This window comes from Myxine glutinosa, chromosome 1 (assembly GCF_964187855.1).
Source record: "Myxine glutinosa chromosome 1, kmMyxGlut1.1, whole genome shotgun sequence".
In the NCBI taxonomy this organism is placed as follows: Eukaryota; Metazoa; Chordata; class Myxini; order Myxiniformes; family Myxinidae; genus Myxine; species Myxine glutinosa.
Window position 1 is genome coordinate 194,203,048 of NC_136261.1, and position 15,711 is coordinate 194,218,758.

Consider the following 15,711-nt stretch of genomic DNA (forward strand, 5'->3'; position numbering starts at 1 on the left):
GGGTCGCCCGGTTCGGCGCCCCCTCGGACATCTCGTCCGACCGCGGCGCCCAGTTCACCTCGGAGCTCTGGGGGGCGCGGGGTCTCGGGGTCCAGCTGCACCAGACCACGGCCTACCACCCCCAGGCCAACGGCCTGTGCGAGCGGTTCCACTGCTCGTTGAAGGCTGCGCTCCGGGCCACCCTCCGCGATGGCGGCTGGGTCGACAGGCTCCCCTGGGTCCTGCTGGGCCTCCAGACGGCGCCCAAGGACGACCTGCGTGCATCGCCGCGGTGAAGTTGGTCTTCGGACAACCGATGCGGGTGCCGGGCGAGTTCCTCCCCGACCCCACGGCACCATGGTCCGCGGCGCAGGAGCGCTCCGTGCTGCAGGAGACAGCCCGGAGGTTCGCCCCGTTGCCGACGGCGCACCACGGGCACCCGCCTACGCACGTCGCCATGGAGCTTCGCACCGCGGAGTACATCTTCGTCCGGCACGACGCCCACCGGACACCACTGCGGACCCCGTACGACGGGCCTTTCCGCGTGCTGGAGACCGGGGTGAAGCATTTCACCTTGGACATCGGCGGTACTCCCGACCGCGTCTCGGTGGATCGCCTCAAGCCGGCCCACCTCGACGTGGACCACCCACCGCCGGTGGCTCGGTCCCCGTGTCGCGCGCCCCTGCGGGCGGACCCCCGGCACCGCCCAGGCCCGCCGGCATGCCGCCCCCCGGTCCTGCACCCATCCCGGGTGCAGCCGGAGGCATCCCAGCTGGCATCCCTGCACCCCGGACGCCGCCGGTCGCCAGAGGGCGCTTCGGCCGGGTCATCCGTTTGCCCCGCAAACTGGCCCTCCAGGTGCGCGGGAATTCTGGGGGGGCGCGTGTGGCGGACACGAAAGCTCACTGGCGTGAGGGCATCATTCCGCGCACCAAGTGGGCGGCGGCCACACCCGAGGGGTAGGCGTGGCCGCGGGATATACACCGGGTGCGCAGCCCGGAGCGCTCCAGTGCTACAGTTGAGCTCTGATAATAAAGACTCTTAAACTTACCGCATTGTCCGCTTCCTTCCTGTTATACAAGTAAGCGCGCGTAGCACCGCGCGCGCTTCAGTTGCCTATATGTTCATATATGCTCATATATCTCACTCTCCCCTCATATATGAACATATATGCTCATATATGAACATGAAATATGTTCATAAATATGAAATATGTCCATGCAATATGTCCGATTTACTTCGTCAGCAGGGGTTTCTGTACGTACGCGCCGAGCAATCTGTGACGGATTACGTCATTTCTAATGTCGTGTATTTTTGGCCATACAAAAGTTGGTTAAAACAATTAGATGTTGCACTCACGATCATTGCAGTGCTTTCCTCTCCAGCCCATCGTACAGGAACACAGGTTGGGTTTTACACAGTGGCCTCCATTGTGGCAATGAAACCTGCACACAGCTACACACAAATAAGGTAGCATGCAAAATGGAACATTTCAGGTAAGAGAAGCTAACAGATTGTTCAGTTTTACAATGGATCGCTTTTAGTTCATCATTCCATGAAATTGGTTGATCTACTCATTACAATTATGATATACCAAGAGTTTTAAAACACAATTATAATTGCTCGCTTTATTATTATTATTTATGCTGTATTAGCCTTTGTTGGACTTGTTCTGAAACGGGGGTTTATGGATCGGGTCTCATCTGTCCATCCATCCGTCCGTCCCCAACCATTTCTTGAACATGCATGGTCCGATTTTGTTCAGACTTGGCACACACATGGTACATCATGGAATACGCTTGCACCTCGCTTTATTTTGCGACCTGATCAAAAATAGCCGACTGGTAGACTGGCGGCCATTTTAGTTTTAAAAAACCCGATATTGAACACGTCTCCAACCATTTTTCAGACGTGCATTTATCGATTTTGTTCAAACTTTGCACACAGAAAATGAATGATGGCTTACATATGCTCATTTATTTTGGGGGGAGGGGAGGAGTGGGTTAGATCCAAGATGGCCGACTGGCGGCCATTTTAGTTGTAAAAAACCCGATATTGAACACGTCTCCAACCATTTTCCAGACGTGCATTTATCGATTTTGCTCAAACTTTGCACACAGAAAATGAATGATGGTGAAGGAGCTGGGGCTCCCACGTCGATCGGAAGAATGGACGCGACAAAAAGCTGGAATTCATCTGAGTTGCTTTATTGAAATCAAACACTCAGGCACTCTGAAAACCCGTTTATCAGTCAGCAATATATATCTATTAACCCAGGGGGTTTGCCCAGGCCCGGCGCCAGGGGGCGTGGCCCAGCGTCCTGGCTGCGGCCTGGCAAGTTGAGGGCGAGCCTGCCCGGGCATGCCCGGGCATGCCCGGGCGTCCCGACCGAGGCCTGGCAAGTTGAGCGCGGGCCTGCCCGGGCGTCCTGGACGAGCCCGGCATGGTGATCGCTCCACGTCCTTGATAGGTGCAAGGCGATTGTGAACACCCAGGGGCAGCCGCTACACACGTCCCCCCAGAATCGACTTGCACCGGCAGGGTCAATTTGAGGGGGGTCCTGATGACCCGGCCGAAGCGACCCCTGGCGGGTCGTGGGAGGGGGTCCGGTGAGGTGGTGGGCGGTCGAGTGGGGGGCACCGTGGACGGGGGGCGGCCTCGCCGCGGCGGAAGGGCCACCCGTGGTGGGTGGTCGACGTCCACGTGCGCCGGCTTGAGACGGTCCACTGCAATCCGGTCCGACCTGCCGCCGATGTCGATGACGAACGACTTGTCGTCCCGTCGCAGCACCCGGAAGGGCCCGTCGTACGGCGGCTGGAGTGGCCACCGATGTGCGTCGTGACGCACAAAAACATACTCCGCTGTGCGGAGTGCTGGGGGGACGTAGGACTGGGGGTCACCGTGGTGGGATGTTGGCACGGGGGCAAACCGTCGGGCGGCCTCCTGGAGGTCCGAGCGCTGGTGAGCTGCGGACCAGGGACTGGTAGCGTCGGGCACGAATTCGCCCGGGACGCGTAGCACCTGGCCATAGACAAGCTCGGCGGTGGATGCCTGGAGGTCCTCCTTGGGGGCCGTGCGAAGGCCCAAAAGGACCCACGGCAGCCGGTCGGCCCAACCGCCGTCTTGAAGGCCGGCCATGAGCGCGGCCTTCATGGAGCGGTGGAATCGCTCGCACAACCCGTTTGCTTGGGGGTGGTAGGCCGTAGTACGGTGGAGCTTGACCCCCAGGTTGCGGGCGACCGCGCCCCACAGCTCGGAGGTGAACTGTGGTCCGTGGTCTGACGAGATGTCCGCCGGTGCGCCGAAGCGGGCGACCCAGGTGGCGATGAAAGCCTGCGCCACGTCGGCGGTGGTGGTGGAGATGAGGGGAACGGCCTCCGGCCACCTGGTGGTCCTGTCCACCATGGTGAGCAGGTGTGTGAACCCCCGTGACGGGGGGAGGGGGCCCACCAGATCCACGTTGACGTGGTCGAAACGTCGTTCGGGCATGGTGAAAGGTGCCAGCGGGGCCTGGGTGTGTCGGTGGACCTTGGCCCGTTGGCAGGCCGTGCAGGTGCTGGTCCAATCGCGGACGTCCCGACGAAGGCCGTGCCAGACGAAACGCGCCGACACCAGCTTCTGGGAAGCTTTCCGGCCCGGGTGGGAAAGGCCGTGGAGGGAGGCGAAGATGCGGCGTTGCCAGGTGACGGGCACGATGGGGCGAGGCTGGCCTTGGGAGACGTCGCAGAGCAGGACAGTGTCCGCACAGGGGATGTCGGCCAGGCGGAGGCCCGTGTCCGCCGTCCGGAGGGCTTGCACCGTGGTGTCGGTGGTTTGGTCCGCCGCCATAAGCGCAAAATCCACGCCCAGGTGGACCGCGTTCGCGCTGGCCCGGGAAAGACAGTCGGCCACGGCGTTGTTTTTGCCGGCGACGTGCCGGATGTCCGTGGTAAACTCCGACACGGCGGAGAGGTGGCGCTGTTGGCGGGCCGACCATGGCTCCGTGACCTTGGCCATGGCGTAAACCAACGGCTTGTGGTCGACGAATGCTGTGAAAGGTCGGCCCTCCAGGAGGTGGCGGAAATGGCGGACGGCCAGGTGTAGACCGAGGAGCTCCCGGTCAAACGTGCTGTATTTGAGCTCGTTCGGCCGGAGCTGCCGGCTGAAAAAAGCGAGTGGCTGCCAAACCCCGTTCACCCATTGCTCATGTACGGCGCCCACCGCGTAGTCGGAGGCATCCGTGGTGAGGGCGATGGGAGCGTTGAGCACCAGGTGAGCGAGCAGTGTTGCGTCGGCGAGGGCCCGCTTTGAGCGTTGGAAGGCCGCATCCATTGCTGCGGACCAGGCGATGTCGTGCTTGGCCGGCTTGCCCCGGAGGGCTTCGTAGAGGGGCCGCATGAGTTGAGCAGCGCGGGGCACGAAGCGGTGATAAAAATTCACCATTCCCAGGAATTCCTGCAGGGCCTTTATGGTGCGGGGACGCGGGAACGTGGTGATGGCCTCGACCTTGGTTGGCAGCGGCACGGCCCCGTTCTTGGTGATGTGGTGGCCCAAAAAATCAACGGCCGTCGTGCCGAAGTGGCATTTGGCCGGGTTGACGATGAGGCCATGCTCGCTGAGGCGCCCGAACAGTGTTCGGAGGTGGAGGAGGTGCTCGGCCCGGGACGTGCTGGCGACGAGGATGTCGTCCAGGTAAACGAAAAGGAACGGCAGGTCACGCAGCACGCCGTCCATCAAGCGCTGGAACGCCTGAGCCGCGTTCTTGAGGCCAAACGGCATCCGCAAGAATTCGAATAAGCCGAACGGCGTGATGACTGCCGTTTTAGGGACGTCGGCCGCCCTGACAGGTACCTGGTGATATCCCCGTATGAGATCAATTTTCGAAAAAATGACCCGTCCCGCCAGACGGGCGGAGAAGTCTTGGATATGCGGGATCGGGTACCTGTCGGGGGTGGTAGCGTCATTGAGACGGCGGTAGTCGCCACACGGGCGCCATCCACCCCCCGGCTTTGGCACGATGTGCAGTGGCGAGGCCCACGCGCTATCGGAGCGCCGCACGATGCCGAGGTGCTCCAACGCGTCGAATTCGGCCTTCGCTACGGCGAGCTTGGCTGGGTCGAGGCGGCGGGCCCTGGTGTAGACCGGCGGGCCCGTGGTTGGTATGTGGTGCTCGATCCCATGCCGTACTGCGACGGCCGAAAACGTCGGCCGCGTGAGGGCCGAGAACTCCGTGAGCAGGCGAGCAAACTCGTTCGCCGCCGGGACGGTGCATGCCAGCTCGGTCGGCGCGGAGCTGCTCAATGTGCATACCAGGGAGCTGAAGGTTTCAGCGTTGATTAAACGACGCCGTTGGACGTCCACCAGCAGTCCGTGTGCGCAGAGGAAGTCGGCGCCTAGCAGAGCCATGGGCACGTTGGCGGTTACAAACGTCCAAGCAAAGCGTTGGCCGCCGAAGCAGAGGGTGACGTTGCGCGGGCCGAAGGTGCGGATAGTCGATCCGTTGGCCGAAACCAAGGAGGGGCCGCAAACCGCGGATTGCCTGTCCTGGTCAGAGGCGGGTATGACGCTCAGTTGGGCGCCGGTGTCGCACAGGAAGCGCCGTCCGGACGCTTTATCCGTGATGAACAGTAAGTTGCCCGTGTGGCCGGCGCTCATGGCTGGTAATGAACGCCGGCCCGGCCGTTTCCCGGCCTGCCGAAGGTGCACGGGGGTCGGCATGTCCGGGCCTTTTGTCCGAACCTGGCATGATAGTAACACCACGCTTGGTCGGGTGGAGGCCTCGGTCGTCGTGCTGGAGGTGGTCGGCACGGTAGAGCGGCCGCCAATTGCGTCGGCAGTTCGGCCGTCGACCGTGCCGGGTGCTCGGGCGCCATGGTTGTTGCGTCGGACGGCGGTGGGTCCCATGTCGCCGCTGCGATGCGCCGTCCTGCGGCGGAGATCTTGTCGGCTTCTCTGGCAAGGGCCCGGGGATCTGTGATCGTCGTGCTTGCCAGGGCGAGGCGTACCGGGTTAGGCAGCTGACGGAGGAACAGCTCCCGGAACAGGAATGCCGGAGAGTGCTCGCCGAGCAGTGAAAGCATGTAGTCCATTCGCTCGGAAGGGCGCGTGTCGCCGAGCTCAGGCAGTTCGAGCAGGCGCCGTGCGCGTTCCGCCGATGGGAGGGCGAAAGCATCGAGGAGAAGCTTCTTAATCGCGCCGTATTTGTCAGCGGCTGGCGGGCTTTCGAGGAGGCTCAGGGCGCGGGCCGCGGTAGCCGACCCGAGCGCAGCTACCACATGGTGGAAGCGGGTGTCGTCGGCCGTGATGCCTCGCAGGGCGAACAGGGACTCCGCCTGTGCGAACCAAACCGCCGCGTGAGCCTCCCAGAAGGTAGGCAGTTTAAGGGCGACTGCCGTGTCCATGTCGATAGGTCACCAATGAAGGAGCTGGGGCTCCCACGTCGATCGGAAGAATGGACGCGACAAAAAGCTGGAATTCATCTGAGTTGCTTTATTGAAATCAAACACTCAGGCACTCTGAAAACCCGTTTATCAGTCAGCAATATATATCTATTAACCCAGGGGGTTTGCCCAGGCCCGGCGCCAGGGGGCGTGGCCCAGCGTCCTGGCTGCGGCCTGGCAAGTTGAGGGCGAGCCTGCCCGGGCATGCCCGGGCATGCCCGGGCGTCCCGACCGAGGCCTGGCAAGTTGAGCGCGGGCCTGCCCGGGCGTCCTGGACGAGCCCGGCATGGTGATCGCTCCGCGTCCTTGATAGGTGCAAGGCGATTGTGAACACCCAGCGGCAGCCGCTACAATGGCTTACATATGCTCATTTATTTTGGGGGGAGGGGAGGAGTGGGTTAGATCCTAGATGGCCGACTGGCGGCCATTTTAGTTGTAAAAAACCCGATATTGAACACGTCTCCAACCATTTTTCAGACGTGCATTTATCGATTTTGTTCAAACTTTGCACACAGAAAATGAATGATGGCTTACATATATATGCTCGTCATTTATTTTGGGGGGAGGGGAGGAGGGGGTTAGATCCAAGATGGCCGACTGGCGGCCATTTTGTTACTTAAACGTGTCCCAACCATTTATTGGACATGCATGGACCGATTTTGTTCAAACTTGGTACAAAGACAACACATGAGAGTATACATATGGAGATGATTTTGTTTTGTAGTCCTACCAAAGATGGCCGACTGACGGCCTTTAGCTCCATACAGCAAAATTACTAAAACCACGGGGGTTATGACATTTTATGTATTTTTCTTCTTGTTTCTTCTTCGGTCGTTACTTGTTTGCTAACTTGTGATGTACTTTATCGTATATTCTAAAGGCATTTCTTTATAATAGAGGGAGAGCAGTGGAAAAGAATAGTAGGTATGGATCTAAACTTGTCAAAATGCACGTGACCATTACGTACTACCTCCTTTGGGTAGAGATCCATGGGGACACCTTGTGATGACCTCTGCCATTTTGTAGGATAGGCAATTGGTGGGAGGTCAATCAATGGGAGATGATTTATTTAGAAATTTTGTACCACACACTTTAACTGGTGGAATCAACATGAAATGGACACAACTTTTAAAATCGTGCACAAAATTTATCAAGCATCGTGCACATAACACCCTCCCTCCTCCCCCACCCCCCCCCACCGCCCCCGTGTTAATCTAGTTTATGATGCAGAACTTTTTGCCATAATGCGTCTAATGGAATTGCTCGCTATTCGTATCCGAAGAAGTCTGTTCATCTGAAACGTGCAAACTACCTGGTCAATTTGTTTATAGTACAGAATCTGCTGCCCAGACAGCAACCGCACTAAGATAGCAAGCAGTGTAACTCGATGTCAAGGAAATTCCGAGGATACCATATCGCTTGCTACCCACAGTCCAGGCAGGAATTTGGAATTTGCTCTGGGTGTCAACGATAACCGGCCTACTCCTTCGTGAAGGACACTGCGGGGTCTTTTACGTCCACCAACTAACGCTGGCAGACTGGTCGCTTGATTTAACTTCTCTCCGAAGAATGGCACAAACATTGATGAATCGTCCTCCATGTGAAACTCCATGATGACAGTTGGAGAATGGAACCCAGGCGACACAGCTCAGATGCTGTTGCACATATACCTCTAAGGCCTAGTCGATCTTGCTGGCCCAATGGATCTTGCTGGCCCAACATTTATAATGTCAAGGTGGATATACAGTAGGCTATACAGTCCATGTCAAAGGCAGCGAGAGAGAAAAGAGAGCACAGAGGAGAGAAAAGTGAGTTCGAAAAACTAATTAATTTGCCGTATGCATCTAATTCTAAACGATGCTCTGGCCTAACCACTGTTCTTTTCTGGATCTGGGATCGAGTGATAAACTAGAGAGCATGTGAAAATGCAAAGCCTGTCCGCGTCTGTTTGTATTCAGTCGTCTTCTTCTTCTGTTTCTGCTTCATCCTCCTTCTTCTTCTGCTTCTTCTTCTTCTTCTGCTTCTTCTTCTTCTTCTTCTTCTCCTCCTCCTCCTCTTCTTCTTCTTATTCTACTTCTCCTGTATGCTCAAAATAACGAAAACAGTTTTTTTTTAAACATTGGTGATTTTATGCAGCCTTGACCTTTGAGCTTTAGATCTAAAATAATAATCACAAGGGTGCCAGCTTAGAATCCTAGGATCCTGGGTTCGAATCCCGGTCGATCGCTGAATTAACGCCAGGGGGGTTGACTCAGCCTGTCATCCTTCCGAGGTCGGCAAATTGAGTACCAGTTCACTGGTAATTCCCTGCTTGTCGTAAAAGGCGACAAAAAGGGTTGGCGGTAGGAAGGGCATCCGGCCGTAAAACATTGCTTCAAAAAGGGGACCAAAGAACAACAACAACCACGGTCCCCGAAAATGGCCAACCCCCACTTTGCGGGGAAAAATGGCCTCCAAAGGTGTTTAAAAAAAAAATCTTTATATTGGTGAACCAATCCTGACCCAAGATGCAAATTCTTAAAATTGCAGGTAATTTGGACAAAAATTGACGATTTTATGCAACCTTGACCTTTGAGCTTTTGATCTAAAAACAAAAACAATCGACTCCTACCTTTTGATTAGTGAACCAATTCAGTGACCCGATATGCAAATTCCTGAAATTTTAGGTCACTCGGGGGGGGGGGGGGGTGGGGGGGGGAATTGGTGATTTTACGCAACATTGACCTTTGACCTTTTGATCTAAAAAAAACAATCGGCTTGTTGCTTTTTATTGGTGAACCAACTCAGTGAGTCAATATCCAGATTGTTAAAATTTCAGGTCAATCGGATGAAAATTGATGATTTTATGTGATGCTGACCTTTGACCTTTTGACAAAATTATTAATTTCCCTTCTCTGTATTATCATAATAAAGGTTTGGTGAAAATTTGATGACAATAGCTCAAATTGTAAAAACGTTACGGCCCCCACACACACACACACACACACACACACACACACACACACACACACACACACACACACACACACACACACACACACACACACACACACACATACACACACACGTCTCCTGCCGGTGCTGGGGACGGGCGAATGATCAGATTATGGTGTTGCAAGTAAAATTTCCTTTGATGCCTGTTGACAAGTTGGTTGGCACAATGATTGTGATTACCTTGACATTCCGGTTTCCCACTCCAGGATCCAGAATAGAGACAAATGAGTGTACTTGGTCCATGGAGTGAGTATCCACTGTAGCAAGAATACAGGACCACATCCCCAAAATGGTGGTGTCGACCTCGTCTCACAGCATTGGGGATATTTGGAGGGGGGCTGCAGCGAACTCCTGCAAAATCGACAAGATGTCCTCTGAATATTTCCATGAAATAGTAAAACTCTCATCTTTTGCGAGCGATTCAAAACAATTATCTTCCTATACAATGGGTAGCTGTTCAAAGAGGATGCTATAAGCTGGGTTTGTGCTGTTACCAATCAAGTCCACAACATCACATAGTTTTGAAAAGTTAAGTCTTTCATGAGGCAATTGCACAAAGGCACTGCCTTTGTCTTTGGATGCCATTTTGCACGAACTTTACATGCTCAGTAACTTGAATACCTTGTGAAGTGCCCTTGAGGAACTCAAAATCCACTTGTCTATTCATAAATTGGTGTGCCACTCAAAATCTGTTCATAAATTGTGGATTAAAAGCTTGCATATCGGGGTAAATTAGGCTCAATATGCATTGTGCCGTGGGTATTTGAAATGTTAGATAACCCACCTGCAGGATAAAGTTGCAATATTATATCGATTGTGGAGGAATGCGACGAGCATTTGCTTAAGACAGCTGGTGCGAGGGAGCCAACGCCACCGGAATTCAGGGATTACGCACAACCTTCGTGCCATTGCAACGGAACCCTGTGCTATACCTGACCGCGTGCTCAATTTAATATGCAGTTGCTTCTACATGTAAATATTTTGTCAAAATAATATTCACAAATGCTGCAGTTCCATGAACTTCATTATTATTATTATTATTATTATTATTATTATTATTATTATTAGTATACTAGTAGAGTACCCGCCAGACAGGTGATCTTATTCTAAGCATGCAACATGTTATTCTAACATGTATCTTTATTTGGACGGTGTATAGGTAACAGACTACTCCCTCAATCGCTCCCAAAAAAAGATGAACTGGGTTATGTGAATGAGGCAAAAACATGCCTCCCCCCCCCCCCCCCCCCACACCTTCACTCTTTCATTCCTCTTTTCTCCCGCCTCTGGAACAAACTCCCTCACTCTCTTCAATCCCACTCATCCCTCCAGGTCTTTGAAACAGCTGTTCACCACCTTCCCTCATCTTCCCCCATCCAAAACCTTGATCTCTTCTACCCCCATTAATTCACCCCAAATCCACGTTTTTTTGAAATCCTGACTTCTTTCTTTCCTGGAAGTTCTAGCAGTGTACACGTGTTTTATACCTTTCCCACCTTTCCCCCCCCCCCCCCCCGCCCACCTTCCCATGCCTCCTCCCCCAAGCCCTCTCCCTCCCACAGATCTTCTGTTGTCCCTGTTCTCTGCTGTTCTACTTGTGTGCTTCCCTCTCTCTCCCCATCTTGTCTCCTGCTCCCTTTTTTGTATGTTTTGTGTGTCCGTTCGTTGTTGTTTTTTCGTGATTGATGTTCGCTCTTACACGAGCCTCGATCTTGTATACAAAAACAAAAACAACAACAACAAAAAAACTGCTTATAATTCAAAAGACCTCTCTGCCTTGGAAAACGTTGGGACAGGAATACAAAGGGTGGTACTTGTAATACCCTCTCCCATCTGGAGGCGGCGCTACACGATACATAATATTTACATGGAGAATTTGCATCCTTCCCTCCTCCCAACCCCCAAGACCAATGACAAAGACAAAAACACCCCTATGCACTTATTGGGGTCATGCTGATAATATGTAGCAAGTCTGGATGTAATGGGCCCAAACTTTAGGAGGAGTAGTGTTACAAAAACAAACACACACACACACACACACACACTGGTCCATAAACACACACACTGGCCCGTGAATTATAGTAAGGATGTAGCTATCTAGTTCGGTAAAGTTGTGTATGACTTATAATGACATTCATGAGCAGATTTCTCCAAACATCGCAATCCTGCACTGCTTCTCAAAGCTCTGGAAGAGACAGCTTGGTTGTCGCCTTTACCCCATCCATCAAAAACATGTAAGGGCTACCTCTTCCTCTTCTTCTGTTAACCATACCCAGCATGGTTCACTTCTCCAGACTTTTGCTTTCTGCATGCATGATGTGTAATACCAATATAGTATCATCTACATTGGTATTATTGACATCAAGCAACTGATGATTATTAGTTCCAGGATGAGCTAATACCACCATAGTCTGGGAATTAAAATTACATGAAGATGAGGGAATGAAATGGGAAGAATCTGTGCGAAATCAGTGTGTCGTGAATGTAACGTTGAACTAACATTAATCAAGGGCAGCAACTCTCATGTCCCATATTTTTTATAGTATACTCTGTGAGAAACTTTGCTGTTTGTATTCCAGTGATTCTATCAATAACCTCGTCCCCCCGTCCGAAGGGATCCAAGTGCAAAGGATGAATCTCCAAGGGGGTCGCACACCCCTTAGCTCGGCATGCGGATTAGTAGCATCGATGCCGACTCTACCACTCTTGACGGTGGTCTACCGCTTTTTGTATACTTGAACAGACCACCGAATTTATTGGCCAAAAATAGCGAAAATTATCGCTTTCACAAAATTCTGTCGTCCACGTTTTTGATAGATTTTCATGTTGTGACATGGTTTCCGTCAGGCTAAGGGTGTAAATTTATCAGGACATCATGATTATTCTGCTTTCATTTAAAGAGTGTCATAGAATGTACAGATTTAAGGTTAAAATTACAAAATTTCCCTATCATGGGAGTAGGGGCGCTCCTCCCAGACCCCTACGCCCCTCGGTTGCTGCGCTCCCTCGCAACACACATCCTTTCCATTGAAGGAATTGCGCTCCAACGCGAGTCGAAAGAATTGACGCGACCAAAGACGGAATTCGTCCGAGTTGCTTTATTGAAACAAAACAGCTCAGGTATTCTGACCAAAAGCCCGTTTATCGGGCAGCAATATATATACACATTTATGTCGGGAAGTTTGCCCGGCAAAAGCTATACCGGGCATGCCCGGGTGTCAAGGGCGAGCCTTGGAAAGGCGAGTCTGGACCTGCCCGGGCGTGTTTGGCTGCGGCCTGGCAAGTCGAGGCTGGGTGTGCCCGGGCGCTCTGGACGAGCCCTGGAAAGGCGATAGCGGGCATGCCCGGACGCTCTGGGCGAGCCCTGAAAAGGCGATAGCGGGCATGCCCGGAGCTCTGGGCGAGCCCTGGAAAGGCGAGAGCGGGCATGCCCGGGAAAGACGAGACCGGGCGTGCCCGGGAGGTTCGGGCGTGCCCGGGAGAGGCGTGTCTGGCCGTGTTCTGGCCGGTGCAAGGCGATTGTGTGCATCCAGCGGTAACCGCTACACACGCCCCTCCAGAATCGACCTGCACCGGCAGGGTCAATTTAAGGGGGGTCCGGATGACCCGGCCGAAGCGACCCCTGGAGGGTCGTGGGGAGGGGTCCGACGTGGTGGTGGGTGGTCGAGCGGGGGGAACTGTGGATGGGGGGCGGCCTCGCCACGGAGGAAGGGCCAACCGTGGTGGTCGGTCGACGTCCATGTGCGCCGGTTTGAGGCGGTCCACAGAAATCCGGTCCGGCCGGCCGCCGAAGTCGACGATGAAAGACTTGTCGCCCCGTCGCAGGACCCGGAAGTGCCCGTCGTACGGCGGCCGGAGTGGCCCCCGGTGCGCGTCATGACGCACAAAGACGTACTCCGCTGTGCGAAGCGCCGGGGGGACGTAGGACTGGGGGCCACCGTGGCGGGACGTCGGCACGGGGGCAAATCGTCGGGCGGCCTCCTGGAGGTCCGAGCGCTGGCGAGCGGCGGACCAGGGACTGGTAGCATCGGGCACGAATTCGCCCGGGACGCGGAGCGGCTGGCCGTAGACGAGCTCGGCGGCGGACGCCTGGAGGTCTTCCTTGGGGGCCGTGCGAAGGCCCAAAAGGACCCACGGCAGCCGGTCGGCCCAACCGTCGTCCTGAAGGCCGGCCATGAGGGCGGCCTTCATGGAGCGGTGAAACCGCTCGCACAGCCCGTTGGCTTGGGGGTGGTAGGCCGTGGTGCGGTGCAGCGTGACCCCCAACGAATGGGCAACCGCGCCCCAAAGCTCAGACGTGAACTGTGGGCCGCGGTCGGACGAGATGTCCGCTGGTGCGCCGAAGCGCGCGACCCAGGTGGCGATGAACGCCTGTGCCACGTCGGCGGTGGTGGTGGAGGCGAGGGGCACGGCCTCCGGCCACCTGGTGGTCCTGTCCACCATGGTGAGCAGGTGGGTGAACCCCCGCGAGGGGGGCAGGGGACCCACCAGGTCCACGTGGACGTGGTCGAAACGCCGTTCAGGCACGGCGAAAGGTGCCAGCGGGGCCTGGGTGTGGCGGTGGACCTTGACCCGCTGGCAGGCCGTGCAGGTGTTGGCCCAGTCGCGGATGTTTCGTCGAAGGCCGTGCCAGACGAAACGCGCCGACACCAGCTTCTGAGAAGCTTTCCGGCCCGGGTGAGAAAGGCCATGGATGGAGGCGAAGATGCGGCGCTGCCAGGAAACGGGCACGATGGGGCGAGGCTGGCCCTGGGAGACGTCGCAGAGCAGGACGGTGCCCGCGAAGGGAATGTCGGCCAGGCGGAGGCCCGTGTCCGCCGCACGGAGTGCCTGCACCGAGGCGTCGGTGGTCTGGTCGGCCGCCATGAGCGCGAAGTCCACGCCGAGGTGGACCGCGTTCGCGCTGGCCCGAGAAAGACAGTCGGCCACGGCGTTGTCTTTGCCGGCGACGTGCCGGATGTCCGTGGTGAACTCCGACACGGCGGAGAGGTGGCGCTGCTGGCGGGCCGACCACGGCTCCATGACCTTAGCCATTGCGTAGACCAACGGCTTGTGGTCGACGAAAGCCGTGAACGGGCGGCCCTCCAGGAGGTGTCGGAAATGGCGAACGGCCAGGAATAGCTCGAGCAGCTCGCGGTCGAACGTGCTGTAGTTTAACTCGTTCGGCCAGAGTTGCCGGCTGAAAAAAGCGAGTGGCTGCCAAACCCCGTCCACCCATTGCTCATGGACGGCGCCCACCGCGTAGTTGGAGGCGTCCGTAGTGAGGGCGATGGGCGCGTTGAGCACCGGATGAGCCAGCAGCGTTGCGTCGGCGAGGGCCCGTTTGGCGCTGGCGAAGGCCGCGTCCATGGCCGCGGACCAAACAATGTCATGCTTGGCCGGCTTGCCCCGGAGGGCCTCGTAAAGGGGCCGCATGAGCTGAGCAGCGCGGGGCACGAATCGGTGATAAAAATTCACCATGCCGAGGAACTCTTGGAGGGCCTTGATGGAACGGGGACGCGGGAACGTGGTGATGGCCTCGACCTTGGTCGGCAGCGGCACGGCCCCGGTCTTGGTGATGCGGTGGCCCAAAAAGTCAATGGTCGTCGCGCCGAAGTGGCATTTGACTGGGTTGACAATTAAGCCGTGCTCGCTGAGGCGACCGAACAGTGTTCGGAGGTGGAGGAGGTGCTCGGCACGGGACGTGCTGGCGACGAGGATATCGTCCAGATAGACGAAAAGAAACGGCAGGTCGCGCAGCACGCCGTCCATCAAGCGCTGGAACGCCTGGGCCGCGTTCTTGAGGCCAAACGGCATCTGCAAAAATTCGAACAGGCCGAACGGCGTGATGACGGCCGTCTTCGGGACGTCGGCCGCCCCGACAGGTACCTGGTGGTAGCCCCGTATCAGGTCAATTTTCGAAAAGATGACCCGTCCCGCCAAACGGGCGGAAAAGTCCTGAATATGCGGGATCGGGTACCTGTCGGGGGTGGTAGCGTCGTTGAGACGGCGGTAGTCGCCACATGGGCGCCATCCACCCCCCGGCTTTGGCACGATGTGCAGTGGCGAGGCCCACGCGCTATCGGAGTGCCGCACGATGCCGAGGTGCTCCAACGCGTCGAGCTCGGCCTTCACCACGGCGAGCTTGGCCGGGTCGAGGCGGCGGGCCCTGGCGTAGACCGGCGGGCCCGTAGTGGGTATGTGGTGCTCGATCCCGTGCTGCACCGCGACGGCCGAAAACGTCGGCCGTGTGAGGGCCGGGAATTCCGCGAGCAGGCGAGCGAACTCGTTCGCTGCCGGGAGGGCGCACGCCAGTTCGGTCGGCGCGGAGCTGCTCATC

General features: G+C 56.2%; 1 protein-coding gene across 3 annotated transcripts in view; it reads right to left on the bottom strand.

The window, feature by feature from the left end:
• The window catches only part of SVEP1 (sushi, von Willebrand factor type A, EGF and pentraxin domain containing 1), a 159,184-nt gene that overhangs the window by 51,110 nt on the left and 92,363 nt on the right, over nt 1–15,711 (bottom strand). For 2 of the 3 annotated variants that reach the window (XM_068124490.2, XM_078781927.1), the window contains exons 10-11: nt 9,573–9,743; nt 1,339–1,434 (exon numbers count right to left, since the gene is read on the bottom strand). In XM_068124490.2, the coding sequence (XP_067980591.2) occupies nt 1,339–1,434; nt 9,573–9,743 (267 nt within the window). The remainder of the gene's footprint in view (nt 1–1,338; nt 1,435–9,572; nt 9,744–15,711) is intronic. The other variant, XM_068124500.2, reaches the window with a different exon arrangement.